The sequence below is a fragment of the Ambystoma mexicanum genome, chromosome 9 (genome assembly GCF_040938575.1).
Source record: "Ambystoma mexicanum isolate Mex_15411 chromosome 9, UKY_AmexF1_1, whole genome shotgun sequence".
Classification (NCBI taxonomy): Eukaryota; Metazoa; Chordata; class Amphibia; order Caudata; family Ambystomatidae; genus Ambystoma; species Ambystoma mexicanum.
Genome location: NC_090931.1, coordinates 961,811,957 through 961,829,173, shown reverse-complemented (window position 1 = coordinate 961,829,173; position 17,217 = coordinate 961,811,957). Strand labels below are relative to the sequence as shown.

The window sequence follows — 17,217 nt, the reverse complement described above, 5'->3', positions numbered from 1 at the left end:
AGGAGCCTGACCGTTGGTGCTCCTGGTGCCCGCGGACTCGCGGTGCTTAGCCTTCTGTTGGGCCCCCGTCGCCGGAGCACCCTCAAAGGACTTTAGAAGACTGCTCGGATCTCTTCTTCTCACCTCCTTCCAGCCAGTTGGTGAGGCGGATTGGGCGATCCTTCGCGGTCCATTCCGACAAGTTCTTGCAAAACGCACAGTCCTTCTCCACGTGCGTTTTGTCTTCGTGCAGTCAGTAGAGGCATTTAGAATGTTCGTCCTCCTTGAAAACATTCTGCAATCCGCATCCAGGGCAGTTCCTGAACAGCTTGGATGCGGGCGTCGAGTTTCCTTTGTCCTGGGCCATGTCCACGAGGTAATCCTCAAGATCTTCTGGAATCCTCCAAAAGCGTAACTTGACGAGAACTTAGCCCTTGAGGGGCGTAGAGAAATCCAAAACGGGTCCCCGTTGATCGGAAGTAGAAACGGTGGAACTTGAGGCTCGATTGACCGAAAAAACGAGATAAAACTCCTTGAAAAATCGCAAAACGTAGTAAAAGCTCGAGAGCTATAGCACGAGGACTCCCAACACTTGAACGTGCGGTAAAAATCTGAGGATGGCTGCCAGAGGAGGGGCTTAGGTAGAGGGCAGTCATTGGCTGGGGGCACTATGACCCAGAGACCAGTGATTGGTTATTAGGAGAAAGACAGATCAGAAACGAAACAAACAGATTTTTTTTCCTTAACGAGGATTCCCAGCCTGACGGGGAATATTCATGAGCATGTGAATCCATGCCAGACCCCATGCTGGAGAATTAACTTAACTATACTCCGTTGAAAAGCCTCAATTACTGCTGGCATGGAGCTGAATGAGGCTTTAAAGCCCAAATCCACAATCTAATAGTCTGGAGGAAGTGTGTTTAGCTTTGAGGCTCTTTGGCCCTCTGCATGCATCTGTGCCGGTACTCTGACAAACCTAGTTGTAGTTTTAAGATTCCCCCATCCACGAGCCACTTCTAAAGTGGCTATGAAGCTTGTGGGTGAACCCCTGTTTTATGGAGTTTCTGCCTCAGGGCTTCCCTCAACAAGTATGTATGTGGAAGCAGGAAGATTTATACGGGTCAGGCTTTTGAGAAAAAGGTTTGTGTAACTGTTCAATTGGCTGGGAGTGCTCGGTGCATGAAGGCACTTGGTGGAGGTGTTGAGGTGCAGTATGTAGGCACTCTAATTGGTACCGTTATCCGAACTATAGGAAGGGTGGGTAGCATCCCTATCAGTCATCACAATGGGTTTGGGAATGTGGAAAGGATCTGGGGAGTCACCTATGTAATGCCTCCAGGTAGCTCTTCACACCACTGGTGGGCATGCCTGATCCCCAAAACCCACTCGGTCCTGAGAAAAGGGAGTAGGGCCAATAGGACTGTTGCACTCTAGAGAGGCAATCTTCTCTAGAATAACTATCAAAGGAATCTTCAGAGAAAAAAGAAATACAAGGTTTTGCTCAAGTTATTCATCATCCAATTTCCGCTGAGTGATGAAGGACAATTATTTAAAACTGAAAAAGCTAGTAGAAAAATACCTCTGGCGGCGGCGCTGCTTAATTTCACTCTTTTTCGCTTTCCCACACTTTGTCTGCCATCTTGATCCTCCTGTACATAAAAAATATCATGTTTTTTTATATTCCAACAGAACCTAAGAATCATTGTTGAAAGGAGCCATACATTATTTATTAATTTGTTGTTCAAAGTTGCTCATGGGCTAAAAATTTTCAAAATATGAAAGTTGACAAACTTTCCATTTATTACACCACAGCAGTATTTAAGATGTTCCTAGTAGAACTACCAAAAAAAACATAAAAGTTTCATTGCAACCAAACATTTTGATGGCTCATGCAATAACAAAAAAACAATATCCTGAAATAAGTTCAGAATTATGACTTGAATTAGTTAAACACACAAAACTAAATTCATCAATTAGTTTCAAGGGGTTATCTAAAAATAAAAGATATTTGTAAAGATATTTTTCTTTAAACATATTCACTTTAAGTAAATATAACACTTCTCAAATAAGCTCACCAAGATGCAGTAAATACATTCTGCGCAATGATCGTTAAAGGATGTGCCATTTAGTGCAAATTACACGCTGTAGTGATTCTTGTGAAGGTAGTTTTTCATTCCATATTTTCGCATCCCTCTTATTACAAGTTGGACATTATAAAATCGGACATTTAGACATCTAGTAGAGTATTATACTGAAAACGGCAGGCTGCTTTTGGATCTTATAATTATAACCGGAACATGAACGATAGCTAGATATTATAATATACTTTTTAACAATTTAGCATGTCATTTAATAAGTTAATAGGCTAATATTTAATTGATGAATCATTCTGCTTAGATTCGGACAGTGTATGTATGCCTACTGGTGACACCCCACCCCGTTAAGCTAATGATTTTTTTAAAATGTTTTGGGAAATACAATCACAGACGATAGGTATAAAAGGAAGGCGACTTCTATGCGATCCCCAAGGAAGGGGTGTGGGGGAACGGGCGTGGGGTGTGTAATTTCTACAAAATGTTTAAACCTATTAATGATGTCAACACCCTTATTACTGAAATTCAATACCCATCAGATATAGATGGCACAGGGCCAGCAACAACCCAAGGGTATATCTTTAATAAAGGGCCCCTCAACGAACTGTGTGACCGAGGGAGAGGAACCAGGGATTGAGAGGGACCAAGCAGGACCCCAGATTGGGTCAATTTTTGTCATTATAGCGGTTTACCCTAGTAAAAATACCAAAGACCACCTACAGGCATTTGAGGTGGAGAAACTGCCAGGCCAAGAAGGGAGGAAAACGGATACCCGCTAGTGTTTCCGGTGCTATTGAACAATGTGCAATACATTTAGTAGCTTTCCATGGCAGCAGTAGCAGCGCCAATCAATCGGTCCTATCTAAATTAACCAAGATGCAATATCTCTTTACTTGAGGAACATCCCAGATGTCTCTGGATAGGGAGGTGGAGCTAGTGATTGTTGCCAGCATCCCTCTAGCCAACAAATATCTCCCACTGCCTCGAACAACTCCAATATAAGATACAGTGGAAAATGTTTTCCCTGTTGGCGCTACATATGACCAACTATATAACCAGAGGAAAGTCAATAATGGTGGTAAAACCAGTGAGTCTTCTAAGGAAACACTGAAGAGAGCGCAGGGCAAACATCAAACATTTGCAGGTTTGGGAGCAGTGAGCGAAAACGTCCTGTATCGAACCAGCAAAAAATCAATAGGAAGGAATAACACAGGTATTCTACTGGAAAGAAACCTTTCGATTAACCATGACCCATATGGTGGGTGCATCACCATCATTCGAATAAGTGACACATTTGTCTTCAGCTAATCAAAGTTGATGAGCATCAGTCCCTGTTCAAGTCTATTGAAACAAGATACACAATGAAATAAGGGTTAGAAGATCTACTAGTCACATACAATCCAATTCATCACTTGTCCTGAAGAAGGCCTTAAAACAACATTGAAGAACCCACCACAATATGGGGTTCATTCTGTAAAAACATAGGCCGAAACGCGTCGATATATCCTGGCAAAATGTTTTCTGAACAATGGGAATTGTCAGTTTGTTCTGAAAATGGCACAATAGTTTTCTAACTTGATGGCAAATTAAGAAAGCCAGCAATGAGATAACCCGAGAAAAAAATAAAATGAAATGTTTGTGTATATTTTTTATGTATTGAATGAATTGTGAAAAGCAAATAAATATATTATTTTTCTAAATCTGGGTGATGTATGGTCACACAGCTTGTTTAATATAACAAAATGTGAATCAAAGGTGGTGTGAACAAATCTAGAGAAAAGGAGACTGGGTAGTTCGTGTTTCACACTTTTCTTCTATATAGTTTCCGCTCTATTTGAACACGTCCTCCGCGACAATAAAAAATATTGAGCGTGACCTACCTATATACCTGAATCCAAGTTCTGCGGAAAAGAGTACTATACAGCTTTTCATAAATGCAGCCTTGCTTGCAGAGCGCCAGGGGACAACTATGGTGGTGATCGTGCGCGGTATAAATATCCTTTAACATTAACATAACTCAGAAAAGTAGAAGAATCCTTTACGGTTATACGTTTAGGCGCAGGATATCTAGCAGGCAAACCTGACTTTGGGAACAAAGTCTACTTAGTTTAATCTCTCTCCGCCACTGCCAAGACGCTTTCTTAGAATTTAGATTGGGCACACTTCGGGCTGCCTTTACTAAGTCTTGGGATGGTGTGAACTCTGGTCAGTGCTAGTTATGTGGTGCAGGTGAAGAAACTGTAATGCACATCATGCTATTCTGTACAGAACTCTGGCCTTGAGGAAAGTCTATCTTAATTCAGTCTTCAACTCACAGTCAATCCGGAGGGCTGCCGATGGGTTGGCTTTGTGCAAACAGTCTGCTAGTCTTGACATGGTCAAAATGTATATACAGGGCATGGTTGCCCAGACGCCAGGCGATTAGAGTGATCGAGGACTCGGGTGTCGTGCCATCACCCGGTGCTGCTGCATCAAATCGGGCATGAGTTGAGGGGGCAGCATTTGATGTTTTGTAGCCCTGAGAACGAAACTCTTTTTGGCCATTATGAAGTCATCAGGATCATGTGACATGTTTGACTGCGTTTTAGCTTATGTAAAGTTTTCGGGGTGAGAGGTAGTGGTAGAAAGGCATAAAGCCTCGCCCATCCCCTGGGAACAGAAAGGTACCTGCCAGTAAATGTTGGCCATTCCCTTTACAAGATTTGATATAAGGTATTTATAACGTGCCTATTCACAAGTGTTTCAAGGCGCGACTAGGCAAGGGAGGGGGGGAACAAGGGATGACAGACAACAATCCTACTAGGTCAGGTGTCATTCAGATCGCGCAAGTGAGTGGGAGGGGGGGATGGGGCAGTGCAGTACATGGGAATAGAAACATAAGTGCAAGTAACGGCCAGCAAGTGGCAAGTGCAAGGGTAAGTGCAGACATACTGTGTTAAGGGCTGATAGGGGGACTCTAGGGATACAGAAACTGTCCCAGAGTGCAGGATTTGCCAGGCGGGCAGTGCGGGTGTGTGAGTGCGGGTGTGTGAGACTGGCAAGGGAGGGACCTGGGCCTGAGATCAGAGGGTGTCCAGGTAGCCAGTGCAGTTATGGTTACAGCCAGAAGGTCAACAGGGGAGAGGAGGAGAAAAAGCAGAAGCAAAGAGAAAGGTTTTAAAGGTGCTTCCGGAACCAGAGATGGTTCTCCTCAAGTTTAAGGGAGGCAAGGAGGCTGGTCCAGAAGGAGCTCCAGCCGAAGAAAGATGTACCACCAACTCTTTGCTTGGAGAAGCGACTGACCCTGGGGGAGTTGGAGGCGGAACAGCGAAGAGCTTGAGAAGGAAGGTATTTAGGAAGGGAGATGAAGGTATTGAGGCCCCGTGCCTCAGAAGGCCTTGTGGACAATGCAAAGGGCTTTGAACTTAATCCTCACAGCCACTGGGAGCCAGTGCAGAGATTTCAGTGCTGGAGAGAAACGATCCCTGGGATGAGGCCAAGGACAAGTCTTGCAGTTCTGTTCTGGATGAGTTGCAAAGGGCGGAGAGTAGAGGCAGGCAGATTTAGAAAGAGGCTGTTGCAATAATTCAGCCTGGAGAGAACCAGAGCTGTGGAGACAGTGAGCTTCTGGGGGAAGGAGAGGAAAGGAAGAATACCTCTGAAGAGGTGCAGCTGGTAGTGTGACTTCTTAGAGACGTCTGAGATGTGAGGAGAGAAGGAGAGTGTAGAGTCGAAGATAACTCCAAGATTTTTAGCCTTGCAGGTGGGAGCAGGAAGAGATGCATGCAGTTTGCATTTCTTGTTCTCCTATGTTGCAACAGGTCTACAATCGGTGTTCCCCACACCTGAAAACTAGATCACAGTGCTTTTGGTTGATTTCCCACTTGTGCAGTGTTTGCAGATCAGGGCGTTTGTTCCAATGTTCTTTTCCCCTGGTAAGCGGCATGCTATAAGTCGGATGGCATTATCCAGGTGCCATGGCCATATCTCCACAGCGAAGCAGCACATGGAAACTGACTTTGTGCTGTAAGGGTGCAGAAGGAGGCGACTGACAAGTGGCATGATTTTCCAGTATAATAGGTTTCTGCCAACAAAGAGAAAACTTAGCTTGCCCGAACTCTAATAGTGTTTGCCCTGCCTCAACTAAAAAAGTAAGGATGTCGTCAGAATGTCTGTGTAAATCAATAGTCCACCAACCTGTTTAAAAAACCCTGCTTCTGTCCCTTACACTAAATACTAAACTAAAAGGTCAGTGGATCTTCTTGATCCAGAAGGACTACTCCCTTCTTCTGGACAGCGGCCCACAGTTCCAATTGTGGTGCAAAATCTTTGCCCTGGGGAACAACGTCCTTCCCCAGGTCTCAATTCTTTTTCGAGGCACAACACAAAGTTCCAATTTGTAATGCTAAACCGCAGTAAAGTTCTTATTCCAAGTTCATATGGTAAAGTTCTGGTTCAAACATCCATATTCCTTAATGCCCATAGTTTCTTCATTATTGGGTTCCTAGAGAATGTCTCCCATCTCCAAGTGTCTTATTTTCCAAGTTTTCACAATGCCAGGGGGGCGTCTCCCTTCCCATGGGTGAAACACTTAAAAAGGCAAAGTTCGAAATAGTTCTCCTTGTCTAATAAAGGCAATAGCTTCCTTTCCAAGGTTGCAATACAAAAATGCAAAGTTCCATACAACGTGGAGGAAGGACTCCCTTCTCCTGGTATCTTGACTCTTGAAATTGTACCATCTTGTTTACTAGGACAATGCCTCCCATCTTGCCAGTTCAACACAACCAGGGGGAATTACTCCCTGCCCCCGATTTCGGTTAGCAGGAGAATTACTTTCTTATTCTGGTAACATTTCAATTACCAGCACAGTTCCAGATCAGAGGGAATGACTCCCTTCCCCTGGCCCCTCTCGCGCTTTAGGTGCCAAAACACAGTTCTTAACTTATCTTCTTTGATTGGGGTTCACTTGGTATCTTCCCTTTATCAAATGTTGAAACGGGGAAGAGGACTCGTGCTGTGCGTGGATTTCGGGTCCCAGACCTGGTTTCTCTTGCGGTTCGATCCGGCCTACTTGGTTCACTCTCCTGCCAAGTGCGACCACTAGGAAGACGCATCACTTCCTGGTTTAAGTTCCAGACCCCTGGTTCACTCCTTTTTATGTTCTGCTCCTTTGACTCACTCCGACACAGAGAAGTGGGGGCATCTCCCTTGCATCCGTACTTGGTGGCAGTCCCCAACCCCAGTATCTCTCATTGCTCTGCTCGGCTCCCATGGTGCATCTTCCCGCCAAGTACTGATGTGGGCAAGATGGCTCACTTCTCGGTCTGAGTCCCAGACTCCTCTCTGGTGGTCAGTGGCTTTCGTGACTCACTGGGCAGAGGAAGCGCTTCCCTGCTGCAGAGCCCGCTTGCCACCTGCCCAGTGTCCCTACCAGGCCTCCCCATCACCCTTGTACCTGCTACTGAGGGGTCTGGTAGTTCTCCGGTCCTTCCTGGGATCGGGCGTCCTCACAGTATCACTGGCGTTCCTTCGCGATGGCTGCTCGGGTCTGCGGTTCTCTTCTCTACTTCCAAGCTTCATCCGGCCGCGCCACCACACGATTCCTCAAACTGGGCGGGGAGGTTGCTTCTTGCGTGGCTGCCTCAGGACCTCCATGGCTGCTTGCCTCAGTCTGGTTCTTCTTTCTTGCTCGTGATTTTAAACTCCTGGGTTCATCGTGGGCCAAAGGATAAGACCTCAGGTCCTTTTTCAGTTTCCTTTTTTATTTTGGAAACTGCACCCTGGCGCAGCATCCACATCTGCAGTGAGAGCGGACAAGTCAATCGTTATTCCTCATAGGGGACACCTCGTCCAAGCAAATCCCTAGAGCTCTTAAGGATCTTCGTTGTCCCAGTACCTTCAACTTTAATATTGCAGATAGACCTAGCCTGTTCATGGGTGTGTGCGTTTACTAAGAAACTATTAAAAAAAGATTGATAATCATTGAGGTGAGGAGCTAGGAGTCTGGCAAAGTGTTTATAAAATCCCATCGTATATCCACCTTCACCTGGGGCCCCACCAGGGGTGAGGCGCTCGATTGCTGCTTCAACTTCTTGGGGTTAATGGGAGTTTCTAGGAGGGCGTGTTCTTCCACCGTGAGCCGAGTTAGTCCCACTTTGCGTATATATTCCCCCCATCTCCAATCTATCCCTGTCCCCTTCTGATGTGTATAGTTTGGCATAGTAGTCCGCAAACTGGTCAGCTATTCCCTCTGGGGAGTGCATCACCCCTCCCGCTTCTGCTTTAATCCCCTCTACCCACCTCTCCGCTCTCTGGGCTCTTAATCTGTTAGCAACATCCTATCCGCTTTGTCCCCCTTTTCATAAAACTTTTGCTTTAACAGCACCAGCTTTCTCAAGACATCCCCCTTGCACAAGGCTCTAACTTCTTCTCTTTTCTGAGCGAGCGCTTCAAGATGTTCCTCCTTATATGAACCCAGCGCATGTAACCTTTCTTCTAGACCTATGATGTCCTTTCCTATTGTCTCTTCCTGTAATTTTCTTTCCCTTTTACACAGAGCCCCTTGCCTCATATGTCCTTTCCAGACTGCCTTTCTGGCCTCCCAGACTGTCTCAATCCCAATCTCACCACCCCCATAAATATTCCTGAATCGCCTCACCCAAATCTCATGAGTAGAGCCTGTCCTTCAAGAGGAACTCATTGCACCTCCATTTGGTTTCGCGCCATTTAGCTCATCGATGCTTATGTATATTTTGTAAATATGAGTGTTAAGACTTTCGAAAATTACCTACTGTCTATCCCGTTACATGTTTTGTAGGAAAATATAAATAATGTTTTCAACAACAAAAAAACGCATTGGGGGTATTCAGTGATTTCACTGCTGAATTTTCATCACACACATCGGATAAATATTCTGCGCTAAATGAAGACATTCACTTAGAAGAACAAGTTACTTACCAACTGTAACGTTCTTTCAATTGGATGTTCCTCCCACATATTCCTCATCTTAGATGAGGAAGTTACTTACCAACTGCAACGTTCTTTCGATTGGATGTTCCTCCCTCGTATTCCTCATCTTAGATATATCCTTACCTTCAGCTTTGCTAAGTAGCAAAGCTGAAGGTAAGGATATATCTAAGAAGAGGAATACGAGGGAGGACGCAATCCATTCGAATATATAATTTAAGAAAGGTACAGATAAGTTTGGGAAAGGGAATAATGTTTTCTTTATGGGCGGGGTTGGCGGTTACTCACCTTAATTTTGAGACTGACATTTGGGGATGAAAAAATAAAAAACGGAATCACGTTAGTTGAAGAATAGGTCATATGGTCATGACACAAGATTCTAGTTTGCTTCTCATGTGGAAGTTAGATTTGTGGCACCCTATCAGCTCTTCATTGTTTCATTGTGCAGCAGCAGAAGGGAGAGATGAAGTGAGCAAAGTGGCATCACACAAAAAGTGGTGGCAGTAGAGAAACAAAGTGTGCAGCAGTAAAAAGACGACAAAAGAGATTGATACAGAAACCAATGTAGTGGCAGAGTCAGGGATGTAGAGAAAGCAATGTATAGAGGAACTAAGAGTGAAATAAATGAAAAGTAACATCAAAAGTAAGTGATGAGAAAAAACTACAGCATAAAGTGAGCCATAGAGAGAAAGACAGCGCAACATAGCAATAGAAAGTAGTTTATGGTGTGTGTGCATTTTTTGGATGTGTGCAATAGTTTGAGGAAAAAAGCAAGTTTCATCATCTTACGGACACTTCAGAGTGGCTAGTCTGATGAATGCATCTCTCAAAGTTCATTAGTTGTACAAAAGCACATTGGTTTCCATTCTTTGCATTTCTTTTAAAATTCCTGTGCGATCCTTCCTTTTACTAAGTCATATATTAAACATTCAATGTGCTGGGAACACATTCATGGCTCTGTAATAGCTCTTGGGTCACGATGAGTAGCTCCTGGCCAGAGGTCAATCTTGATAATTTCACTGTGTAAATGGATTTCTAGAGCAAGAACTGGGTGGGTTCATAATGAACAACTTTATCTATTTTTTTATAATAAAATAGCAAATGAAAAAGTGCCATCTTCCAGACTCTCTGGAAAGGGTGCAAGGGTTCCCAGGTGGGGTAGGCAGTCTAGGACTACGCACAACAATTTGTAACTCTTGAATACCTACAAGTTCATAAACATGTCAAGAAAGGTACTAAGAATTAGTTTTGATCACCAATTATTTTTATTTCTGAAAGACCTTGTGTCTAGGTGGGTTGGGGTGCAGACAGTACCCCAATCAAATAAAAAAAGTTAACATCCTTCTCTTAAATGTCCTTGTAAAATATAGAAGTTCTCAGCAAGATCTGCACGCAGAGCTATACAGGAAAGAGTACTCTCAACATCAAGCAGAGCACATTTAGTGATTAACATTCATGTGTTGCTCAGGTTTGCAATCATGATCTAGGTTTAAGATGTACAATACAGTTCTATGCTATATTCATAACTTAAATACTCACATGTGTCATTATAGGTTTCTTTATGCACCAGTCAACAAGTGCTTCACATTACAATTGCATTTCATTCGGATCAGTGTGCCCGTGGCTGTGTTCGGTATCTTTGGGCGTCAGCTTCTTAGATGTATGCAAAACTGGCTCATACCATACGGAGACAGATAGAGTCATGCAGAAGTGCTATTTGGAAACTTAATAATCCTCCCGCACAATGTGTTTCTATAGTTCAATTAAAAGATTTAAATTAACTTTCCACACCAGTCAACATTTTTTACCACGGACTTTAGCATAAATACTCACCTCATCTGAAGAATCTGGTTGAACTGTTGACATGGCTGTACAAGCAAAATCTTCTGCACAAACAATAGAAGATTTGATTACAATTCCAAGAAAGCATAGGGGTTAACAGAAAAACAAGCATGGCATGAACCTATTTTGATATGGGATAACAGTATTAAGCAAACATTTATGGTTGCTGGCTTTTAGCACCACATACAGTAGGTCTCATCCTCATTTGACGATTCCAAATCCATATTACCATATTGTGAAAAGGTAGCGTAAGGGTTGCCATGCCAAATGGCTACAAAATGGTTGCATCCTGTTATGTAATTCAAGCACATTATACTAATCTGTATTGCCTTAGAAGCATTTATTTGCCACTCAACTGACAACAGCACTCACAAATAAACAGTCCATCGTTGCACCATTCCAAAAGTTACATGGCACTGTTGCACTGCCTTGTAAGCAAACTCTAAAATAAAATTAGACTACTGCAAGCTAAAATGCAAAAATAAGTACAGTATCACTTTCTGTTGCAAGAAAACCAAGAAAGGATCCAATTGATCCCAAGATATTGCAGCCAATATTAGCATTCCCTCCCTGCCAAGTTTCCCAATTCCACGCGTGGCACCTCAAGCCAGTCCTCGTTTTCGCTTCCAATTGCAAGGGTTTACTTAAAAGAAACAGTACTAGCTCAAAGATTCTGCATGGCCCTAGGCAACTTGGCAGCTATGTTTGGCCCTGCCCCGTTCCTCCCTGGAGGGAAAAGATATAACGCACACCGGGCAGTGCTCCCAGGGTTGCTGCCCTCATCCTTGGGCACCTGCCTTTCACACAGGTCGGTGGCCATCCTGCCCAGCGGAGGTCCTGGGGTGCCCCAGCAGGATCCTGGCCGCTCCCCAGAGGAAGAAACTCCACCGTGCTCTGGTCAGAGTTCCAGGACAGCCTAGGGTGCTGCCCGCCTCAAACGTGGGTGCACTGTCCCTATATACCAAAAGGTGGTCCCGGGGTGCCCGCACAGGGTCCCCTTCCCTCCCTGGAGGGAAAAACTATTGCTCCCCGGCCAGAGCTCCAGAACTGCCGGGGATGCTGCCCCCTTCTTTGGGTGCCTGCCTCGCAAGAGGTTTCACCGTCCCCCTGCCCAACGAAGTCCCGGCGTGGCCTAAGGGCCTGCCAGTCCTTTGCCAGGGAGCCAAGGCTACTTCCTGTGCAGGCCCAATAGAATGCACATCACTACCAAATGACTGCTCTCCAAACCCGGCCATCTGGTAGTTGGCATAGGAATAAATAGATGTACCAGATGGCCCTGCTGCTCTGGAAGTCTGAATGGGAACCAATTTGAAATGTTTCTCCAGTTGGGTCTGTAAGGAGGCTCGACACTTTTGCCCAGACCTCCATTTCTGTCACACAGGGTACACAGATTACAAGCTTAGTCACCTTCCCCCGGATTACTGTAGGCAGTGTGTTAGGGTCCTGTCTACCGCCACTTACTCGGTGTCCAAAACGGGCTCGGTGTCCAAAATCCCTTACCGCCCACAAAACCCAGCCAAGGGCCGTTCCCCACGAGACGTGGGGAACAGCCTGCTGGGGAGTATGCCTGCTGGAGAGTAGGGGAGCCTGCATGAAGCCTTTGGAGCTCTTCCAAGAGGCCTACCTTTCCGGGGCAAACATCCTGTTTGTTGCCTCCTGGGGTGAGGGCAAGGGGTCCTGCCGTTCCTTTGCCTTGGCCCAGGGGGCCCTTTCCGCCCAGACTTATTGGATTGCATGGATTGCATGGAACTACCAGATGGTCATAGCTCTGTGGCAAAACCACTGCACGCCTCCCCGCCCCTACCCCGTAACAAGGAGCAACGCCCATGAGCTGTTGCAGCAGAGCTTCGCCTGCTGTGGGTGCCCTGTCTGCCTATGGGAAAAAAAAAAATCCTTCTGGCGCTCTTCTGAGAGGAGTACCCTTTCCGATCAGCAGGGAGGGCACTTGCCAACAAGAGAACCTCAGCTGATTTGCACACGGATGGCAAGGCAGCGTGCCCACATGCCTCACCACACTCCATGGGATCGATTTGGTGCACTTCGTCTGTCTAGGATTGGACTGATTGGCCAGCCTTGGCCTTTGTTTCAGGCAATTAGCTTCCACCCACCTTGGGACAGTGTTGACTTGAGGGCATGCCCCCTTGGGAAGGGCCTGTTACGTCGATGGCTCTCACCTCCAAGCAGAGCTAAGGCCGAGCAGCCCGGCAGCTCCTTAGTGGCCAGATTAGAGTGGACAGGGTCGGGTTGTGCTAGCCCTGATCACCACATGGCGGTGTGGGCCATGGAAGTCATGCCGTTGTCCCTTCTCCACCAAGAACATCTCCCCAGCAGTTCGGAATGACCATTCCATGGGGTGGCAATCCCCCTGTAACTACTGGAGGAGTGTGGCAAAACCCATCCTGCTTTAAATTGTGCCCAGGCACAGCCTCTCCCACCTCCCCCAGCGGGGAGGAGCAGGCTGGGCTGCCAGTGCCTGTGTTGTTGACCTGTCCACAAACCCCGACCTAATCGGCATGCCTAGTGTTGGGTCACGCTCTGATGCTTGGGTCCCGCAGGCTACAGAGGTGGTGAAAGCTGGCCTAAGACTGGGTCGAGGCACCCCTGTTGCCACTTTCCGGCTGGTGCGGCAACCCGTTTGATCCTGCCATCAACATATGTTTGTCTCAAAGATTAAGCCATGCATGTTTAAGTACACACAGCCGGTACAGTGAAACTGAATGGCTCATTAAATCAGTTATTGTTCCTTTGATCGCTCCATCTGTTCTTTGGATAACTGTGGTAATTCTAGAGTTAATACATGCCGATGAGTTCTGCCCTCCCGTAATATGTGCATTTATCAGACCAAGACGAATCTGGGCTCGCCCGGGCACTTCAGTGACTTTACATAACCTTGGGCCCATCGCGCTTCCCTGTGATGGCGATGATACATTGGGATGTTTGCCCGATACATTGGGATGTTTGCCCTATCAAATTTCGATGGTTCTTTCTGTGACTACCAGGGCGACCATGGGTAATTGGGAATCAGGGTTCGATTCCAGAGAGGGAGCCTGAGAAATTAATACCACATCCAAGGAAGGCAGCAGGTGTGCAAATGACTGACTCCCAAACAAGGGAGGTAGTGACGAAAAATAACAATACAGGGCTCTTTCGAGGCCCTGTAATTGGAATGAGTACGCTTTAAATACTTTCATGAGGATCCATTGGCGGGCAAGTCTCATTCCAGCAGCCACAGTAATTCCAGCTCCAAAAAAGTATATTAAAGTTGCTGCCGTTAAAAAGCTTGTAGTTGCCAACGGTGGTCCCGGCCAATTTCTTTATGACATGCAAGAGGGCACTACTGCACTTATTATGGGCAGGGCGAAACCCAAGTTAACCTATAGGATACTAATCTTGCCAAAAAAAGTGGGGGGCAATCCCGGATCACATAGCAGAATATAAAGCCATGCATGGTAGACCACCTGTAGCCCAAGTCAGGCAGATAATGGGTTCCATATGGATAACATGGTTCTGGCACCGGTTACATTAGGTGAATGGATATAGGTTTCCCAGAAGGGTATCGACACATCCCATTCTGCAGGTACAGGTATTTTGGTTTATATGGTGGGAAAACAGCGTGACGCGATGGTCGTCGACAAGGCCCTCGCCTCTTAGTTGTATATGGGTGCCCCCCCCATAGAAACGTAATTGTTGGCCCACTACAGTTCCAATCACGGTATGAGGCAGGCCTCTCTAGAGCAGGACAGATGTGTGAAGTGGGTAGGTTTGTGTACATAGGCTGACCGGAAGAATGTCTGCATATTGATAGGCTTTCAGCCTTCTGCCATCTGCCGCTTAAAGGGATATTCACAAAGCCATTTGGGGGTCGGGGTACAATCTGTGAAAGGGTCCTCACCTCCTTTGAGAGTAAACTGCTGCAGTGTACAACCACTAAAGGCCGGATAGCAAAGCTATATGGGGAATTACTGCAAAGCAACCCTATTGACGTCCTGCTGACAAGGGCAAAGTGGGATAGAGATTTGAACGGGGAGGTAACGGATGGTAAAGAAATCTATGGTATCCCTGCAATACAGAATGCCGTTCATTAAACGAATACGCCAATGGGACTATCCCCCGGCCACACCTGCCAAAATGTACCCAGGAGCCGACTCTCGCTATTGGAAATGTAGGCAGCCACAGAACGACTATTACCATGTGTGGTGGGGTTGTTTGCATACACAAAAGCTACTGGGACGAGGTACTCACATGGATTAAAGATTCGAATGGGATACAAAGGCGATTGTTGCCATGGTTGCTGCTGTTTGGGTTGTGTGTGGAAGAGGATGACGAGGTGGAAGAGGGTCAACATGGTACGAACATTGTTGGTGGTGGATAGGAGCTGTATTGCGCAACACTGGAAGAGGGACAGAATCCCCACTGAGAAAGAATGGGTACAGAAGATCAGAGCCATATACGATCTGGAATACCTAAAACACCCAATAGACAAATCAACAACTAACAGAGGAATCTTGGCTTCCCTTTTTATACTGTATGGGAGGATGGGTCCAAGAGAGCCCCCTCCCCTGCATCCCGTCCCCCTTGAAGTCCATGGCTCGTCGGGGTCCCCCCTGCCACCAGGGCCCAGGTGGCGGGTGAACCACTGACTGAAACATTGACCAAACGTGCTGTATTAAGCTAGGCCCTGGAAACCATTTTGTGAAACCAGAATGACATGAGCCCCTGTGTGCCGCAGCGCGGCCCCCACCCTTGGAGTTCTCACTTGTCCCAGCGGCCGCAGCTCCCTGGCAGATCCGCTGAGAGCCCGTTCCCACGAACAGGCGGACATGAGCTAGTGCTAGAAACAAACACTAACATTCACCTTCCGCAGTGTATCGCTGTCCGTAGTATGACTCGGCCAGCAGGGCCGGGGTGGAAAAGAACTGTAAAATGGTCCCCCCGGCAAAAGTAGAGACCCCAAATACCAATATGCAAACTGCCTGTGATAAAATCCTTCTCTCCATGACCTTTCGACAAGATATGTGACCTCCATGAAGATGGCAGAATGTGTGTTCATATGGCATTCTGGTTGAAATACCCACATCCCCGTAGCTATGCGCAAATGGTAGAAGTGTTCAGGGGTTTTATGTTATAGGTTCCTCCGAGAAGAATGTACTCCAAGGCCCTATGCCATAACTGAACTAATGCTGCTAGAGTGCAAAGGAAGACAAGTGCAACCGCATTGGGAGCGCATGCAAGTTGTGTAAGAAAACGCATAGAATGTACTCGAATGTCCAAGCTCTCCATGTGTCACTGCCATCAGTCTCATTGGCTAGTTGTTCCTACATGCTCCACCAACCTTAATACTACCTCGCTTATCGTGCATGCATAGAGTAACAAAATGTCGTGGTTGTTAAAATACTTAACATATAGTTATCAAGTGCAAAATGGGTATATGTAACGCATTTGAAATGACCATATAAAGGCACTAACAATGTAGAAACATAAGCTTTGAAAAGACTCAATGAGTATTGTACATTATATGAATGTTTATGCCTTTTTATATAATCTGCAACTCACGAGGAAAATACCATTGTGGGCATATCCAAGGCCATTCCCCCTCCCTCCCCATTGAAGCCTGCCAGACGAAAAAGCAGAGGCCTGTGCTGCTCTGCCTCACCTCCCCCAATTCCGCTGGAGCCGCTTCAAGCATTCACATTCCCCCGCAGCTCCCATGGCCGCAACCAGCCACCTGAATTATTTACAACCCAGCAGTAAACCCCGGCTATATATGCAGGCCAAAAGGTGCCCTTTCTTAGGCTCCACGCCCCACCAGCTCACCCCAGGTTAATGGCCCCTGTAAAATTAGGACACCCAATATTATAGCAACACTGTAGGAACCCATTCATAATGACTTCTAACGAGACACGAAAACCTGACCAGCTCACCCCTTGCCCTGAGACCCAACCTTGTGACCTATGATACCCGGCCAACAGGATGATGGTAACCATGTATTGATATATCACCAAAGGACCCCACTCTAGGTGCATTCCTCCTGTGTTGCATTAACCTGTAGAATAACCTATTGTAGGATTTACGGGGGAAGATAATATTGCGGTATTGAATGAATGCGGTGTGCGTGGCCTTAGGGCAGAAAGCCAGGGAAGACATTCATCAATGACACTGGCCACGCCTGGCACACCAACACTGCCCGGATGAGCCCAGCTGACCTGCCCGGCCCATGTTGGCAACTAGCGACGTCCACCAACCACGGCCAACCACATCACAGCTGCACCTATAGTTAGTCATCGCCACACAATCTCCATGAACATGTGCCCCCTATAGTGTGTAGGTTCAAGTGACGTATTTTGTAAATATATACGCC

At 46.3% G+C, this 17,217-nt stretch overlaps 1 protein-coding gene across 5 annotated transcripts in view; it reads right to left on the bottom strand.

Annotated features, from left to right (window-relative positions):
- Nucleotides 1-17,217, bottom strand: part of UBR3 (ubiquitin protein ligase E3 component n-recognin 3) — a 2,710,065-nt gene that overhangs the window by 2,430,019 nt on the left and 262,829 nt on the right. For all 5 annotated transcript variants that reach the window (XM_069616177.1, XM_069616176.1, XM_069616178.1 and 2 more), the window contains exons 5-6: nt 10,851-10,903; nt 1,559-1,628 (exon numbers count right to left, since the gene is read on the bottom strand). In XM_069616177.1, coding sequence (XP_069472278.1) covers nt 1,559-1,628; nt 10,851-10,903 — 123 coding nt within the window. The remainder of the gene's footprint in view (nt 1-1,558; nt 1,629-10,850; nt 10,904-17,217) is intronic.